General features: G+C 37.5%; 1 protein-coding gene across 4 annotated transcripts in view; it reads left to right on the forward strand.

Moving 5' to 3' along the window:
- The window catches only part of astn1 (astrotactin 1), a 276,262-nt gene that overhangs the window by 59,567 nt on the left and 196,558 nt on the right, over window positions 1-20,137 (forward strand). For all 4 annotated transcript variants that reach the window (XM_051137636.1, XM_051137646.1, XM_051137653.1 and 1 more), the window contains exons 3-4: window positions 11,247-11,640; window positions 13,664-13,813. In XM_051137636.1, the coding sequence (XP_050993593.1) occupies window positions 11,247-11,640; window positions 13,664-13,813 (544 nt within the window). The remainder of the gene's footprint in view (window positions 1-11,246; window positions 11,641-13,663; window positions 13,814-20,137) is intronic.

The following is a 20,137-nucleotide window of genomic DNA, read 5'->3' on the forward strand; positions in this document are numbered from 1 at the left end:
ATGTATATACTTTTTAACCACAAATGCTCGTCTTGCACCAGCTTGACCTCACACATTATGTGATCATTTTGGAAAGGTCCCACGTGAAATAGGTGGAAGCACCGACTCGTGCAAAGAAAGTCAAACACCCTTTACGAAAAAAGGTAAAACAACGATGTTGGACCATTTTGAAGTTGGAGGAGAAAATGAGATTTTGCACCTTCAGCCCATTGGCCACCATTAAAATCCACTATATGGAGAAAAATCCTGGAATATTTTTTCTCAAAAACCTTAATTTCTTTTCGGCTGAAGAAAGAAAGGCATGAACATCTTGGAGTAAATTATCAGGAAATTAGAAAAAATACTTTTTTAAAGGCACAAAAATGGGCATTTGAGAAAAAAAAAGTAGTACAAAAATAAAACAATGCCAGATTTACAAAATACAGCATTAAAACGTTAATAAATCACTCGTTTTTCTAAAGAAACACTTTGCTACAGTGCCACCTGCAGGTAAAGTTACAGCGGGAGTCCGCGTTTCTCTCGCCTACCCTGAGCCCATTGAGTTTTAACAGACTTCCTAAAGCAGGGGTGCCCAAACTCAGTCCTGGAGGGGCAGTATCCTGCACAGTTTAGCTCAAACCCCAATTAGACACACCTGAACCAGCTAATCATGCTCTTACTAGGCAGCCTAGAAACTTCTCGGTAGGTGTGTTAAGGCAAGTTGGAGCTAAACTCTGCAGGACATCGTCTCTCCAGGGCTGAGTTTGGACACTCCTGCCCTAAAGTGTGTGGTGAGGTTGGTGGGGGGTAATTGAGAATGAATGGGGGAAAGTCACATGAGAGGAGGCAGTGCCTCCATTGCGATATGATTGGATGTGACTGGTTATGTTCGTCTATGGTTGGTTCATGAGATAAATTCCGCCTCTTGTGTTCATGCGTGTTCGCAAATCAGTCTGAATGAACAATATAATGGGAAAACTATTAAAAAAAATAAGTAAACAACTCACACAATTAGATATAACCACTTTATGTCAAAATAAGATTGAAAATGGCCTGAAAACATGATCTGCTAAAAGTTAATGGTTAATTATGTAAAAGTTAACGCATTATGTAATCATGTTGGAAAGGTCACGCTTGACAAAGTGGAAGTGCCGCCCAGTGTTTACAAAGAGGACGTGCAAAGGAAGTCAAATGCAAGTCAAATTATTATTATTATTATTTTTTAGATAGTTACCAATCATTTCATTAGATAAGACCCTAATACCTTGGTTGGGATCATGTAGAGCCTGTAGAAGCTGCACTGAAACTGCAGTTTGGACCTTCAACCTTCAGTGTGAACTTGCATACACTCTCAGTGTGTTGATAAGCCATAGACGTCGTCTATTGAATGGTGGTTGAAAGATATATGAGGCTAACGTAATTACAGTATTGATTAAACTAATGCATCCTTAAAGATTCTCAGCTTCCTGCGTTATTTTATTAAGCAATCTTACGGTATGATTTCATCGCTTTAAATATTGTAAGAAGCCTCGTCTGTCATTTCATATTTAGTTTTCAGCAGAAACAAATTTAGTGACCTTTTGGATTGATGCTGATGCTTTTGTTTTTTTTCTCTTGTTGCTGCAGCAATAACCTGGCCCTTGGATTAATGTCTCAGACGATTTTTTTTTTTGTGTTGGTCTGAGCTAATAAATCCAGAATTTACGATGTGATTAAAGTCTTTCTTTGTTTCTTTGTTTCCTTCTCCCCATCGCCCATAAAACAGCACATCACACCTTGTGCTGGTGTAGCTCTTAGTAAACAGTGCTATTCTTTTTTCCCCCATCTGACGTATGTATGTATAATTTCCCACTCTTCTGGGAATATTAGAAGACAGTGTTTCAGAGGAAACTGGCGGGGTGGCATTAAGGTGGAAACGGAATTGGATACGAAGGAGAGCTGAAGCAATAAAGCAGAAATCAATTCTTTTCGCATTGGCTAACAGCCAATAAAATAGTTACTTGACAAACACCCTGAGCTGAAGGTATGTAAGAGGAAGCACATGCTTCTTTCCTCCACCTTGATATATGCTTTTTTTTTGTGTAGGTATGAAGCTGGTTTATTTACCTAGACAGCAGTGATAGTAGGTATTTTGAAAAAGGAAGTTGCTTCCTGAACTCAACAGCTGCACTGTTGAGTCCCAAAACGCTGACCTTTCTGAAATTGTTTCAGACATTACATGCTCTTGTTTTTTCCTAGTCCCATCTCAGCTATGCATCTCTATAGGCACCTGCAAAGCAAGACCAAGATGCAAAGGTGTAAACATCCTGAAAGCTCAACTCCATTTATAAAACAGACCTGCTGGAGATTTGAGTTTCTGCCCTGTTAGCAGCCATAAGAGGAAAGTGATATATCTTTGCGTTGAGCTCCTTCCCATGGGCCCTAGGCTACGTGAATGTAACCAATGGCAAAGAATGCTGGAAAGAGGGGCAAGCAATGTTAAAAGCGGTGAAAGATGAATCTCTTAGGTAGCCACGAGGATGACGCTCCTGGAATAGTTATTTCAGGTTACACTGCAGTCCAAAGCTCTTTGTTGAGAGGTGGGCATTTATAATGCAGTTTACATGGACATTAAGATGAAAAGTCTATGAATATTGAGGAATGCATATGCATCCTCTTAAATGTCTCCCATGAGTGCACTTCTTAAACACATGGTGGTCTTCACTGCAGTATAGCACAGAAGAAAGAGGCTGATGATATGTTGATCTAATATCTAATATATATGTAATAACGGTCATTTCAATTTTGTGTGTGTGTATATGTGTGTATACATTATTATTATTATTATTATTATTATTATTATTATTATTAATGTCTAAATGAACACTTTAATTGTAAAATACTAGGAATAAGAAAGACGCTGATGATATTTTGAGCTAATATCTAATATATATATCTGTTGTCACGTATATGTATATATGTATGTGCATATACAAGTCATACAAGTAAACAAATCGAAATTGAATTTATTATATGATTTATTATTATTAATATATATATATATATATATATGTGTGTGTGTGTAATAAAATAATATATTTAGTTTTAGTATTTTTGTCATTTCATTCGTTTTTTTGTTTGTTTTTTATTAGTCTATGTAGATTTTATTACGTTTTAGTTTTTAGTTAGTGTTTGTAGTTTATGTTATATAAACAAGTTATTTTTATTATTAAAACAAGATTAAGCTTAAATTTTAGATTAAATTACATTGAATTTATTATATGATTTATTAATTATTTATTATGATTATTGTTGTTGTTGTTGTTTTTATTACTGTCTAAATTAACACTTTAAATTGACAACAGGACTATTATTGTTAAATAAGACTAAAACCATTAAAAAAAACAAACAAACAAAAAACAACAACAACAACAACAAAAAAACATTTTCTTTACTGAAACAAAATAAACATTAACTGACAGTAACTGAAAAAAATAATAATAATAGTAGACAATAGATAATTAATAAATCATATAATAAATTCAATTCTTAGTTTTTTGATCATAGCAATAATAATAATAGATAATTAATACATCATATAATAAATTCTATTTCGATTCTTAATTTTTGACAATAATAATAAAGCTTAAACTTTATTTATAAAATAACTTATTTATATAACAACGTAAAAAAAAAACTAAACTAAAAACTAAAACTTAATAAAATCTACACACACACACATATACATATATATATATATATATATATATATATATATATATATATATATATATATATATATATAAATAATGTGACGAGTCGACTGCCTCCCCCCTTATTGTCAGCTGCACCCCGTCGGTAATCGCCGCCCTTCACCAGGCTCCCGACGGGAGTGGGCGTGTGGGAGGAGGAGGGGCGCTGAAACATCCAGGTCTGGCGGCGTGTGATGGGGCACACCTGATGTGAATGAAGCCTCATCACCGCCGCTGTTAAAATGCCGAGCGCGCCTCTCCTCAGGAGACCGGTCTCTTCCCCGTGCATGCACGCTGGTGTCCTCGTGGGTCCAGGAAGGGGTGAAGAGGGAACCAGCGCCGCAGGACGAGTTGCCGGACCCCGTGGGTTCGGATGAGGACCGCACCCGTGACGGCTGACGGGCCAAGATGCCGGGCCGTGATATCCCCCAGAAGCGCCACGTAGGTGGAGGAGGACGATGCCGCTAGAGAAGCCGCCGCCCCTCGCACCCCGGACCTGAGTGGGGAGCGCGTGCGGCCGCCGGACTCCGCCCCTTACCTGGACCCTTCCCTTCGGAACACTACCCCTCCTTCACGGAACCCCGTCACATCGAGGACACCAGATCCCCCTTTTTCTTTTGGACACTTTTTCCCCCTTTTTGGACACTTTCTGTTTTATTGTTTAATAAAAGCCTCTCCGAGGCCTGACGTCACACCCACTGTGTCTGTCGCTTTGCTCCGCCCCCGTGACAAGTGGTGGAGAATGTGACTAACGCAGTGGGTGTGACGTCAGGCCTCGGAGAGGCTTTTATTAAACAATAGCGGCAAATAGCCGCATCGTCCTCCTCCACCTACGTGGCGCTTCTGGGGGATATCACGGCCCGGCATCTTGGCCCGTCAGCCGTCACGGGTGCGGTCCTCATCCGAACCCACGGGGTCCGGCAACTCGTCCTGCGGCGCTGGTTCCCTCTTCACCCCTTCCTGGACCCACGAGGACACCAGCGTGCATGCACGGGGAAGAGACCGGTCTCCTGAGGAGAGGCGCGCTCGGCATTTTAACAGCGGCGGTGATGAGGCTTCATTCACATCAGGTGTGCCCCATCACACGCCGCCAGACCTGGATGTTTCAGCGCCCCTCCTTCTCCCACACGCCCACTCCCGTCGGGAGCCTGGTGAAGGGCGGCGATTACCGACGGGGTGCAGCTGACAATAAGGGGGGAGGCAGTCGACTCGTCACATTATATAATATAATATATAAGACTGTCAAAAATTAAGAATTAAAATTGAATTCATTATATAATTTATTAATTATCTATTATTATTATTACTATTATTATTATTACTGTCAGAATTAACACTTTAAATTGACAACATGGCTATTATTAACTAAAGCTAAAACCATTTAAAAAAGTCATTACTTGAAATAAAATAAGCATTAAAAAATTTTAACTTATTTAATCTAGTTGCCAAGGCAATGTTTCTCATTTTCAAAGTTAAGTTGAAGAATCAGAATTCTAAGATAAAAGGAATAAGGAAAATTCTAAAATAACATAACCTAGAAAAATTGAACTAAAAAGTAAAGCTAAATAAAATCTACATAGACTAATTAAAAAAACAAACAAACAAAAAAAAAACTGTATTTCAGTAACACTAAAATAATGCAAGGGCATTGTCCTTTTTTGTTTTTTGTTTGTTGTTCTGGGTATTGTCCATATTTGCACATGCTTGGATGTCAGATATGTATCGGCACCAAATAACACTTAATGGAGGAAGTGTAATAAATAAGACAATAAAACATGGGATTCACGACCAGTTCAGTAAATCCCTTTTATCCCTGTGGGTTCTTCTTCGCCACACGCACTTAGAGTTTAAGTGCTCGATAATACCTTGTTTTATGCCCACATGCACCCTTGAACGGAAAGGGCATTTCCTCTAGCCTTTCTCATTTATTCTGCAAACGCCACCTAGATCAGATAAAGGCCCATCTGGAAAACTGTCCTACAATGACCCACTCATTAATATCGGCCCGCTCGCTCGGTCTCACAACATGCACGCTCATGCAGAAACAAACAAGAAAAACAAAACTTTAGTCTTGAGAAATCACAATTATTTATCATCCTCATACTTTCGAAGGGATGAAAGTCAATGAGATTCTTAAACAAAAGATTGTGACGCACATTTTGCATCGATTTTACCAGCCGAGCGGGAGGTAATTTATCATGAAGAAATGCACAGCCATCATCCTATACACAGTTCTTCTTCAATAATCTTGACAAAAATGTGCTTTGTGGTCAGCTTGTTCTACTGAATTTTAATAATTTTAGTAAAATAAAATAATTTTAAACAACTAACAGTATTTCAATTATTAATAACATAAGTTACTATTATTAAAAAAAAAACAAACAAACAAACAAACTAATGGATTTAGAAGATCGAGTGTTTTAAATGGTTGCTTACCTGTTTTGGAAACTGATGACTTACAGGACATTTGCTTAAAGTTGTTAAAGAATGTGACAAAGCCGTAATAGCATCACTTGTATCCGTTGGCTAATTCAATTAGGTTTCCTCATGCTGCTAGACTGCGATGTTTCGTTTGGCCTTAATAGTTTCCCCTTCATAAAGAGATATCCCATCTGGTCTAATTTTAAACCGTCTGTAACATGCAGCCTTCCATAATTTTCTCCGCAGTGAAGTTACATTTTGCTTGTTTGGCTAATTCAAAGTGATGGACCCAAAGGAAATCGAATTACGCAAAACTAATTATCTATTGGATCTGGTGCTGTATGTGGCCACAATCTTTGTATGGTTTTTATCCAGCAGTCTTTATGTAGATTATAATCAGGCTGTCTTGCAGCGACTAAAAGGGAACTTATGTATTTTCTCCCCATATAATTAGTCATAATCACGGTCATATTTGTAAAATGCACAGAAAACAACTAGTACCTCATTTTTTCCTCAGTTAGCTACTCAAATCATTTACTATAATGTGTATCTCTTTGAAATTATAATGCTTACATGCTTTTTAATTTTGTGTGCAATTATGGCATATTATAGCTCCAAGAAGTTTATACAAAAATGAATTAACCTTTTTTTCTAGACCTCTTTTCTGCCTTTTTTCCCCCTGTAATTGGCAATGTACATATCTGCAATACCAGAAAACTGATGTAATGTCTTTGAAAGTGCTGAGGATTTTATAATCAATAACTAACAGTTTATTGCAGTTTCAGGTTTTTCAAAAGCACACACATATTTTTGCTCAGCATTAGTGATGTATATAAGTAAGAAGAGTTTTTGTGTATGGTACAGTGAACTTAAAGGAGAAGTACACTTCCAGAACAAAAAATTACAGATAATTTAGTTACCCCCTTGTCATCCAAGATGTTTAAGTTTATTAACCTCAAAAGCTTGTCTTGTCTAAGTCTGCGTGAACTCTGCGTGAAACTCAATACGATCCATACAGTTAGGGTATGTCGAAAAACTCCCATCTCATTTTCTTCTCCTTCAAAATCGTCCTACACTGTAAAAAATAAAAAACACAATTTGTTGAGACAGCTTAAAATAATTTGTTACCCTGCTGACTTAAAATGTTAAGTTCAGTCAACTAAAATAAGTTTATTCAACTTGAAATTTTAAGTTGTACTAAGTAACAACTTAGATATTTGTGTTTGATAAACTTAACAGATGGGTAAGTAACCCAGGTGCCTTGAAATTTTAAGTTAATTCAACTCAAATATCTAAGTTGTCACTTAGTATAATTTAACATTTCAAGTTGAATAAACTTTTTTTTGAGTTGACTGAACTTAAAATTTTAAGGCAGCCAGGTTACACATTATTTTAAGTTGACTCAACAAATTGTTTTTTACAGTGTACATCGCTGCAGAAGTACCGACCCGGTGTTTATAAAATGAACATGGAAAGATCAAACGCCCTTTACAAAAAAAAAGGTAAAACAGCGATGTAGGAAGATTTTGACGTTGAAGAAGAAAACGAGATGGGAGTTTTCGACATACCATAACTGTACTGACCCGGATTACACAGACTACGCATGCGCATTGCAGAGACGAGACAAAACGAGCATTTGAGGTCAAAAGTATATAAAATTTTGAACTTCCAAAATGCAGTTTAAATGCGGCTTTAAAGGTGCTCTAAATGATCCCAGCCGAGGTTCTTATCTAGTGAAACGATCGGTCATTTTTTTCGAAAAATAAAAATTTGTATACTTTTTAAGCACAAAAGCTCATGTAGCACAGGCTCTGGAATGTGCATCTGCGATGCTATGATTTAGTAATGGGTCGTTCTTGAAGGGTTCTTTCATTTTGAACGAATCTTTAATGTGACTTTGGAAGAAGTCGTCTCGGGGGAGTGATTCGTTCAGTCGCGCATGCGCAACATCCTAGTAGGTTCTGTACTGGAGTTAGTTCACCTGTTTCGAGTCTTTGGGTTTTTCGAGTCGTTCGTTCTTCTTATGCGGCCATCACGTGATGAACGAACGACTCAAACTCGAAAAACTTGTCAGATAAGAGATGAGGTGAGCTAATCATAGACTAAAGACCCAGGTAAACAATGAATTAATCTTTTCTGTTTCTTATAGCATTATAGTTTTGTCTTGTTTGTAGTGTGATCAACGTTTGTGTAAGCAGTAGATGTTTTAGGGAAGTAACATGTAACATTTTAATTATATTTTGCTTTGTAAACACTGGGTCTGTAGTTCCGCCTATGTTCCGCATGACCTTTCGACATGATTCAGTAGTACATAGTGTCGTGAACATGCATCCCAGAACCTGTGCTACATGGGCTTTTGTGCTTAAAAAGTATAAAAAAATTATTTTCCAAAAAAAAATGACCGATTGTTTCGCTAGATAAGACCCTTCTTCCTTGGCTGGGTTTAGATCCCTTTGAAGCTGTGTTTAAACTACATTTTGGAAGTTCAAAATCGGGGCACCAATGAAGTCCATTATATGGAGAAAAATCCTGAAATGCTTTCCTCAAAAACCATAATTTCTTCAAGACTGAAGACAGAAAGGCATGAACATCTTGGATGACAAGGGGGTAAGTAAATTATTTGAGAATTGTTGTTTTGTAAGTGGAGTTCTCTTTTAACAGTATTTTACTCCTACTAAATGTACTAAACATAAGCCTATAATATCCTTCAAAGAGTTCTCAGCTGTGTCCTCATGTGAAACACCTGCGATTCTCAACTACCTACCACTCGCATTTTAGCTAACTTGAGCACAATTTTGTATAATCTTTTGTACACCCTTTGTTTTGAAATCAGTACCTACCATCCTGTTTTCCAAGCTGTTCTGCAATCATCATCCACAATTTGTCTTTATGTTCCATCTTTTTGTATTCTGCACTATTTGTCATACAGTGCTTTGTGCTGTGAGATGAGGTTTATTAACTTGTTAGACGCCATTCTGGATTTTGGCATTTGCTTGTACGGTAGCTCTGAAAACACCTCTCAAAATGCTTTCTATGGATGAGAAAAATGCAGAAAATTGAACCTGATTCAAAGTTTTTTAAAGATGGACGAAAGTTCGGAGGCAGGGTGTAAACATGATTGACACAATGTGAGGTTCTATTTATTTTTTTAACATGCAAAAATTTCAGATGAGAATCTCAGATTGAGTGTGCAAGACCTTAAAGGCACAATATGCAAGTTTTTGTTGCTAGAGGGAGCATATTCAAAACAAACAAAAAAACGAAGGCGTAGTTTGATGATGCGTGATTAAGTGTGGAATCATGGGAGTTGTTGTCTTCATCCCCATAGCCGATGCAATCCGTCAGGACTCGAGGAGAAATCTTATTATAAGATAATAAAAGACTTATTAAGGTCACTATAACAAGGATGAAACGAGAATGCTGGTTCAATTGCTAGTGGAGAACGAGTGCAACACATGGCTCGAAAGCAGCGGAGCTTTTATTATGCCACAGTCGACTGCTTCTGCTTCTTCCAGTCATGCGTATGTAGGAAAAAGCAGCACTGGTTTATCATACTAAATACATTTGAGTGTGTTAAAAGTTCTGTTATAATGCTAATGTGTGTATTCGCCACCTGTCTAATATAATGCATAACATATTAAAGCGTCTTTGGGGTTTCCATATTTTCTACAAAATAAAACCGGAAAATCAAGGGTGTATGATGTTAAAATTGCTTATTTCTCTGTATTTAAACATTCTTCGAAACATTTGGGATAATGTAGTTACTATCGTTCAAGTCAGCAAAACATATAACACTGTTCTAGTGGTTTTGGGATATTTTATCAAAAAATCTTACATATTGTGCCTTTAAGGGCAAGACACACAAGATATGGTACCTTCAATTCCCTGCAGATGGCAATCTTACTTCTTTTGTAGCAGAAATAACCTGCTGCAGAATAAATTAGGTGCCACTGTAACAAATAGTTGCATTAGTCATCACAGATGTAGTGGTGTAAAGCGTACGTATGCTTATTCAAAAATGTAGTCAAGTAGAGATTAAGGCATAAATTGGAATGAATTCAGAACACCACGTTATTCGAACATATTGTTTGCCAACCCATGCTATTTTAATTTGCTTAAGGAAATAAAAGACGACTTGGAACCCTCAACTAGGAGTCATGCAATGCCAGGTCTATCAAAACCTGGTTTGAAGGGTTCTTGCAACCCTTAATTTTTTGGCCTCCATTTTTTTTTCAACATATTTGTAGCTTCTTTATTTCCTTGTTCTTTATTTGTGACTAAGCGCTGCACTTGGTATATTGCATTGGTCGATATGCAAATGAGATACTGTATCTGTGTTCAATTTGTGTGTTGTTAGTAAATCACCCACAGAACTTTACTAGTTCAGTGGTGCTGTTTTGTAATTGCACTTTCACGCTAATTTGTCCTGTTTGGTAAAACTGGCCCTAAATGTTGCCATTGTATTTTATATTCAGTTAAATTACAAAGTAGCCAAAAAGATGCTTAAGTACAGTAGCTAATTACATTTACTCAAATGCTTTATACTGTACCGCGGTGGCTAGATTTCATTGTCACAATCATTAAGGTTGTTAAACATTGTCCCTGAAAGTTTGAGTTACAGTAGTTTTCGAGAGTTTGATGTTTGACTGATGAACACAGTGAGGCTGTAAAAGCAGACTAGTGAGTAGAGGAGTTTACCTGCTCAGTTTGATGACATTTATTGACCCTGACAACCTCTGCAGTACCATTTAGCCACTTGTTAGCAGCTGCCTTTTTGAAGTCAAAGCTTTAAAAATGGGTCTATTACTGATATATGGAAGCTCTAAAATGCTAACTCTCCAGGTTTTGGCACTCTATACCTGAATGAGATTGACACACAATATAAAACCTCATGTATAATTTTGTATGGAATAATTTGAGTAGTATTTAGTATTGTGGATAGAGTAATCTGGACAAATGCACGATGTTCTTCTTCAAATCAGGTTTTTCAGTGTTCAACCTCTTAAAAAACATTTGAACATTCTTGTACCAAAAATTGCAGTAGATTATCTTTTTATTCTCTTTATAAATTTTCCTCGTCCATTTTCCATCCTCCCTTTCATTTTCTCTCTGTAGGGTGGTATGATCGCTCTTCTGTTGTCCATCCTGTGTTTGGTGTTGATCCTGTACACGCGTAGACGCTGGTGTAAACGTCGCCGTGTACCTCAGCCGCAGAAGAGCGCTAGCGCTGAAGCAGCCAATGAGATCCACTACATCCCCTCTGTGCTGATGGGAGGACAAGCCCGGGAAAGTTTGAGAAATTCTCGCGGACAGGGTCACAACTCGAGCGGCACCCTCAGCATCCGAGAGACTCCGATCTTGGACGGGTACGAGTATGACATCACAGATCTACGCCACCATCTGCAGCGGGAGTGCATGAACGGCGGCGAGGACTTCACCAGTCAGGTGACACGTACGCTCGACTCACTTCAAGGGTGCAATGACAAATCTGGCATGGATCTCACTCCAGGTGTGTGAGCCTACAGCACACAGAACACTGCATTGCATGAATGTAAAAATCTTTGATGTACTCTAGGTTAAAGGGATTGTTCATTAAAAAAATTAAAATTCATTTACTCACCCTAATGTCGTTCCAAATGTATGAACATGCACTGGATTTTTTAAGTAGTGAATTTTGATGGAATCTTCAGTGAACGTTTCTTCAGATGACGCACACTAACATTCAAACGTTCAGACGCTCAACGAGACAGCTTTACTGATTGCTCAAGAAACATTAATATCAATGATGAAAACAGTTGTGCAACTTATTATTTTAGTGAAAAAAATGATAGATTTTTTAGGATTCTTTGATTAATGGAAAGCAATAATAGCACTTATTTGTCTTTACATGTCACTTACTGAATAAAAGTATAACTTTCTTTCAGAAAAGGAAAAAAAAAACATTAGAAAGTTTATGCTTTAACAAATCATTGCTTTAAAAATCATTCACACAAGCATTCATGGCTTAGTGAACAGGATCAAACAATTCATTGAAAATTTCTCACGGACGTGCCAAAGCGAGGGTGGATGTCATGATTTTCAATTATTATTTCAAATTTTTCCTCACAGAAAGCAATGGCTTTAGAAGACTTGGAATATATCACACAAGTCATATTAATCACTTTCATAATGATTCTTATGATGTTTTACCATCCTTTTAAAAGCTTGAATGCTTCAGTGCCCATTTATTGTAGTTGCATGTTAAACTGCAACCAGCAAAGACTTCAAAAGTGCCTCCTTTTGTGTTGTATGCAAGTAAGAAAGTCATTCAACTTTGGAATGACGTGAGAGGGAGTAAATAATACGATTTTATTTTTTGAAGCAAACTACCTTTTAACATGCCCAACAATATTTGGGCCATAAAATGCTCAATAAAACCTCAGACAATAACCTTAATGATTTTAATAGCATGCTTTAATCATTCACGAAATTAACTCACACTCCCAATTTAGTGTTTTGATTTCAGAGATACATTAACAACCTGGCAACCAGGCCTTGAATGCATAAGTGAATGTGCATGATCAATTTGGAAATTGATTTTTTTTTATGTAACCTATATACAACCTAAATACATTTTGATTTATATGCATATGTACGACGTGATACCAAATCTATTTTTACATCCAGGAACCTGTGAGATTTAAAATTGCATGTGCTAAGCACATCGTTTGCACATTGCTGGCCCTGAAAATATTTATTTCACCTCGATAGCTTAAGAGTCAGCAGCGGAGCTCGCCTTTTCGTTATGTGGCTGAGAATGAGAAAGCCCGGGTTAAGTGCGAGCTCCAGAAATTGGATAAAGCCTATATCGAAACAGCTGCAGAGAGGAAATCAACATGACATATTTATTTATTTAGCTAGCTAAAGCTATTTTTCCAAAATAATATCAAAGTAATAACACTATATTTTCCTGCTAAGCAAAACTGCTTATTTGGCCGTGGGTTCACGACACCCATGGCACCCATTTAAGCTCCGCCACAGTCAAGAATAGATGCGAGTCACATGAGTGTGTGCCAGATTGGCCGTGTCTATTGGACACACAGAATTTGGAATGGCCGGCTCTTATCAGATGTGAAATGATGTTGATGTTTGCCTTGAAGAGTAGCCCATTATAAATACCCCTAAAAAGCTTTGCAGGAGAGGAGTGATTTCATGCTGTCACAGTAATTTGCCTAATACAATAAAAACCCTGCAGTGCCAGTTGTCTTTGTTGTGCAATTTACTCATTATGAAGGGGCAGACTAACTACGGGGGACGGCGATATTGCGTAATGGTGAATGACGGAATGTCATATCCCGAATCGGTAGCCTGTGAAGGCTCTCAGTTGCTTTATTGTAACATAACCATGAAAATACTTCACATAGACCACTTAGTCTTGTCCTTCTGAATGACAAGCGTTTACATAAAGTGTCTCCACATGCCCTTGGTGGACTGTTATTTGCCACTCATCTGTCTGCCTCTCTTCATCCCTAATTGTAACCTTTTTCCATCAGGGAACGATAGTACGAAACTGTCCCTAATGAGCAAGTACAAGGATAACATCATAGCTACCAGTCCCATCGACAGCAACCACCAACAGAACACGCTCCTCCCACACAACACCTCCACCAATCAGCGCAAGCGGCTGTCCAGCAAAACACACGGTGAGTCTGGATATCAGGGGTGAAACGGCGTCCACGGTATGCATTTTGTACTGTTTTTCATGTCATGACTTTAAAAGGTGAGTGTACTAACTTAGCATAATGCTAGCTGATTACACTACAATTACACTACCATTTAAAAGTCTGGGATATGTAAATAATAAAAAAAGATAATTGTGATTTTTTATCTCACAATTCTGACAGTAATAATAACAATTCTTTTTTCTCTGCAGCTGCGAATTTACAACTCACAATTCTGACTTTTTTGTATCTCTGAATTGTGTGATACAAACTCCCAATTATGACTGTTTTGTTAGTTTGTATCTTGCAGTTGTGACATTTTTTCTCAGAATTGGGAATTAAATCTCACAATTCTGACTTTATAACACGCAATTGCGAGTTAAGTCAGAATTGTGAAATAAAACTTTGCAATTCTTTTTTTTACCCTCATAATTGGACTTTATAACTCACAACTGTGAGTTTTTATCTCAGAATTCAGAGAAAAAAGTCAGAATTGCAAGATATAAACTCGCAAATTTGAGAAAAAAAGTCAAGTTTTTATCTCAGAATTTTGACTTTATTTATCACAATTGCGAGTTTATATCCTGCTATTCTGACTTTATAACTCGCTGTTATTAGTTTATATGCAATTCTGATGAAAAAAGTCAGAATTGCAAGTTTATATCTCACAATTCCGACTTTATAACTCGCAATTGCAAGTTTATATCATGTATTTCTGAGAAAAAAAGTCCTAATTGTGAGATAAAAAGGTCATTTTATTCAGTGGCGGAAACGGGACTCCATACTGATATGCTCAGCAAGGCTACATTAGTACAATTGTAGTAAAAACAAACAAAATACAATAATAAAAAACTAAAAAAATATTAAATTATGTAATGATAAAATAAAATCTTAATAATAAAAAAATATTATTAGTGGTAGTAGTATGTTAAAACAATTACAGTTGAGGTCAAAACTTTACATCACCCTTTCAGAATCGTTAAAAATATTAATGCATGTTATTGTGCATGTTACTGACAGTATTAAGAATCAAGGGGATGTAAACTTCTGAACCGGGTCATTTTTTATAAATTCAACTATTATTTTCTCTTGTGGACTATATGTAAACTTCTTATTCAGGTTGGTATTAAATAAACAGTAACATGCATTTTGTTTGATCCCTCTTATTTTGGTAAAATAATTAACATTTATAATGATTCTGAAAAGGGGGGTGTAAACTTTTGAACTCAACTGCATGCTGCTTATATTTTTTTGGAAACTGTGATGTTTTTTCAAGATTTTTCGATGAATAGAAAGCTTAAAAGAACATTTATTTGAAATAGATATTTTTTGTAACATTAGAAGCATCTCTACTTTCACGTTTGTAATGCATCCTTGCTGAATAAAAGTATAAATTTAAAAAAAAAAAAAATACTGCCCCCAAACCCTGTGAATGATAGCGTATGTTTTAGACATCAATCATGTATTTAAAATAAAATAAAATTAATTTTATATGAATAACTAAATAAGCTGTTACGTATCAGCCATAATTGATGGGTTGCACAGTTGCCCATATCTTTTAAAAATTTGATCACAAATAAAATATGCCGCTGGTAAAAATATGTTTTTTTTATTTGCATTAATTGAACAGTACAGAAACCATGACCACAGAACCGCAATACAGACCGAACTGTGAGAAACGTGAGCCGTTACACCCCCACTGAATATGCCCTTCCATCCAAACAGATCTCATTCCAACCACTGTCTATCTCTGTAATCATAACCACACACAAATATTTGTCTACTCTCTTTGCCATCCCATTCTTGGTTCAAACTTTTCTTCCTCTAGCTTTATTCTTGGCTGATCAGACAAACAAAAACTTCGATTTGAAGTATTCGTAAGCCTTTGTGATATGCTTTTGAGTGGTGGTGTTTAGGGAAACATGTCTGTAGATATCTACTATAAATGACAAATTCCTTCCTCTTACATTTACTCTGGGCACAAACAGCTGATGTTCAGTCAAGTGTTTTCCTTGAGTAAGATTTTGATTTCCTAGCTGGGCAAATATTTGACTCTCTGCTCATGCTTTAATGCTTCATTACCTCAGTCCAGCAGACGTACGGCCTCTCTCTGACCTTCAGACCAGCTTTTTAATACCCAGTGCACTCAGATTGTGCATTCACTGCATGTGAATGTAAAAACATAAAGGTGCACTCAGGAATTCTTGCCTCATTAAGAAGCTTTTTCAGAAATTAATAGAAAAAAATAATAATAGAAAATGTACACTCACATGAGCACTTCAATTATATCTATTAAAAGCTGTTAGTCTTAGAATAGGTTGCCATGCTGAAATCACATGAATCAATTGCTACTGCTTAAATGCTACTGACTTTTCCCTCAGTATATCAGACTTTCACCACCCAGAGAATAAATGAATCATGGCTGTGCCATACATATGGTCTTATGCTCACCCAGGCTGCATTTCTTTGTTGAAGAACACTGTAAAAACATTTGTAATATTGTAAAACATTCTTATAATGTAAAATAATTAAATGATCTGTTTAGATATATCACAATGTCCGCAGGCCCTTAAAAAGTCTTAAAATGTCTTAAACTCAGATTCAGTGTGTCTTAAATATTTTTGGTCACATTACTCCTAAATATCCAAAGTCTGATGGACCTAATGACTGTTTACAATCATTGGACAGACCGAAGATCCCCAGATGTTACATTGATTTTAGTTAGTAAAATCAATGGTAAATAGTTTTAATAACACTGATGAAAATATTGCTTCAGAATAAGTTTACACCACCAAAAATCTCAGTGATGTGGTACTTTTGTGGGGATATTTTGTGGTGAATGTTGTGTCCTGACAGTAAAAGTTCACTGTATATAGTAGTAATAAATATCATTTATGACAGCGATGAAATTTACATTTAAACACATTAAATATTACATATACAGTAGTCAACATTTGAAGTGGATCAAAACCTTTCATCAAAGTTGTCCTAAAATCAAAACAATACCCATTCTTGTCTTAGGACAACTTTGATTAAAGGAGAAGTTCACTTCCAGAACAAAAATTGACAGATAATGTAGTCACCCCTTGTCATCCAAGATGTTCATGTCTTTCTTTCTTCAGTCGTAAAGAAATTCTGTTTTTTTGAGGGAAACATTTCAGGATTTTTCTCCATATAATGGACTGATATGGTGCCCCGATTTTGAACTTCCAAAATGCAGTTTAAATGCGGTTGTATGATCCCAGGCGAGGAAGAAGGGTCTTATCTAGCGAAACGACCAGTTATTTTCATAAAAATAATACAGTTGATATACTTTTTAATGTCAAACACGTCTTGTCTCGCTCTGCCTGAACTGTTTTTTTTTTTTTCCGTTTCATGACAGTTAGGGTATGTCGAAAATGCCCAATCTCATGTTCTCCCTCAACTTATCTTATATCACTGTTTTACCTTTTTTATTAAGGGTGTTTGATCTTTTTTTACATGTTCACTTTGCAAAGACTATGTCGGTACTTCTGCAGTGATGTAGGATGATTTTGAAATGATTTTTGAAGTTGAGGGAGAAAATATGATTGAAGTTTTTCAACATACCCTAACTGTCTTGAGTCAGAATACACAGAGTTCAGGGAGAGCAATTTAAAAAGTATTTAAATTGTATTTTTGAAATGAAAATAACAGATTATTTCACTAGATAAGACCCCCTCAACCTCGACTGGAATCGTTTACAACCACATTTGAGATTGTTTGAAGCCGCGTTAAAACTGCATTTTGAAAGTTAAAAATCAGGGCACCATATCAGTCCATTATATGGAGAAAAATGCAGAAATGTTTCCCTCAAAAAACATAATTTCTTTACGGCTGAAGAAAGAAAGACATGAGCATCTTGGATGACAAGGGGGTGAGTACATTATCTGTACATTTTTGTTCTGGAAGTGGACTTCTCCTTTAACTTTTTTGATTTCCCACAGGTTTAGATCTTGAATTTGTTTAGAACTGTTAATTTCTGTAGAAAACATGTTTATTTTAAAATGTAATTTTTTCCTGTGATGCCAAAACTAAATTTTCAGCAGCCGTTTCTCCAAAAATTATTCTAACTGTAAATTATTCTATATGTTTGTGTTATGTATATGATAGTTTTTGTGGAAAGTCTAAAAGTCTAAGTTTTTTTAGGATTCTTTGATCAATACAAAATTGAAAAGAACAGCATTTATTTGAGAGGAACATTTTGCAACGTATCTTGACTGTCATTTTTAATCAATTTAATTCATCCCTGCTGAATGAAAGTATTAATTAATTTCAAAAATCAAGAATGGCATATCACTCAGTGTAACACACACACGTTCAAAAAAAAAAAAATAAATAAATAAAAATACTGCCTGTGACTGTGTATAGTTATTGTTTACTGGTTAACAATGCCACAGAGTTGTGGGTGTGCAGATTATTATGAAGAAATAAACTTCTAAACATCTCAACGGTTTTAATCTTTATATATGTGTAGGCGGATTGTGTATTGCCAATCCATTAATTGCACCAGCATGAGTTTGTCTCTGAGGTTTTGAGCCTGTCTTTGGTTTACTGGCCTTTAAAGCTCTTTCTGATCACTCCAAAATAGCAACTCCAGATTTTCATAACTTTGCCCCGTTTTATTTTTTATTTTGTGCATGATTTATGACAAAATAACTGTTCCCTTTGTAAAGATTCCTCTTGTCTGTCTTTTCTCTAATGAACCTTGCATCGCTGTTCATGAGCGAGCTCTCAGAGCAATCCGGGACCGCGAAAGCTGCTAAAGGCTATGTTTAGACACCCGTTCACGTCGCCGGAGGAGAACGTGTGTGAGCGCACAGATCCTCTCAAGTTCTTCCTTTTTTTTTTTTTCCTCAGTCACACCTGCCTCTCTCACCTCATCTATTTATACCCCTCATTTTTCATTAGACAAATTAAAACTGTTGCTCTCGGCATTTGTCGTTTTTCTGCTATCTCTAGGTCAGCGGTGTAGGCGTAGGTGTTTGTGTTTCACCTTTCCTCGTTCCGAGATCATTCCGGTGACACTGTGATTCAAAGACCTTGCAAATGATTGAGTTCTACCACCGTGAATGGCGGTACAAAATAACTTTTTTGTTGTAGGAGGCGTGTGCACCTGCACTGCATGCCGAGGAGCTGTTGGCGCTCGGTGTTGAATATTTAAACGAGCTCATCTTTTATTCCCCTCCACGGAGCTTTGCACCTTTGGCCCCTGCCTAATTGTGGAGGCTAGCGCACAGTCCTCACCTGCTCTGTGAGGTTTATGGCTAATTCCTTTGAAGGTGCTTCTTTTGTTCTCATTTGTTACGAAGACAAAAGGAGGCATCGGCGTGCCGGCGTGTGTCATTTCAAAATGGTTGTTAGCGTTTGAAGTCTTAAATGCCAGGTGTTTCATCAGCTTTCTAGTTAGATTTTCATTATATAATCAAGTTCCCCTTCAGTCGTTTCACTACGACGTTACATATGGGAACTCGCTTGAGAGTCCAATCATCTCCAAGCCTTATTCAAAAGGCCAATGAACATTCATGAACATTGGCGAGTGGTATTTGCATGCCGAGCCACTCCCCCCGTATATACGGGTATATAAGAAGGCGGCGTGCAACCACTCATTCAGACTTTTGCTTTTGGAGCCTCGTCTTCTGAGCTATTTAAAACAAAAAAAAAAAGAAAAAGAGTTCCTGAGTTCACACTCTCTCTGCTGGCGTGCTGCCGAGCTACTAAAAGAGCTTCATCTAAAAGAGCGTTCGGCAGCCGCCAGCCTAATCCTGCGGGCTGCCGTTTTCACGGCATCAACGCCTCCCGCACTCCAGCGAGCGCCCCGTCTGAGTGCACGGTTGTGCCGCGGTTTCTCCCTGGGCGGACCGGGATTTCAAAAGAGTGAATTTCTCGCGGCTGTCGAGGACATCTTCCCGGTATGTCTCTCCGGCCGTGCGCTTCCGGGTGCGGTAGTTTCCTCGCCTCTTTGGACGGACGTGATCGCTGTCTCACGTGCCTGGGCCGAGAGCACGCTGAGGCAGCGTTCACGGATGGTACGTGCGTTCATTGCGAATGTATGTCCATGGCTGTGTTAAAGTCCCGCCGCTCATTCATGAGTAGGCACCCCTTGTTGTCTTCCCGCGGTAAATCGTTGAGCCGTCAAGGTTTTTCGGCTGCCACGGCGAGGCACTTGGGGGACATTCAGGTGACTATGCAGAATGTTCCGTCGGCCCCCAAAGCCCCGCGGACTTCTGCGTCACCGCGCAGTCCCGTTGAGCTGCTAAAGCAGTATACCTCCCCGTACAGCGGGCT

This window comes from Labeo rohita, chromosome 2 (genome assembly GCF_022985175.1).
Source record: "Labeo rohita strain BAU-BD-2019 chromosome 2, IGBB_LRoh.1.0, whole genome shotgun sequence".
Lineage (NCBI taxonomy): Eukaryota > Metazoa > Chordata > Actinopteri > Cypriniformes > Cyprinidae > Labeo > Labeo rohita.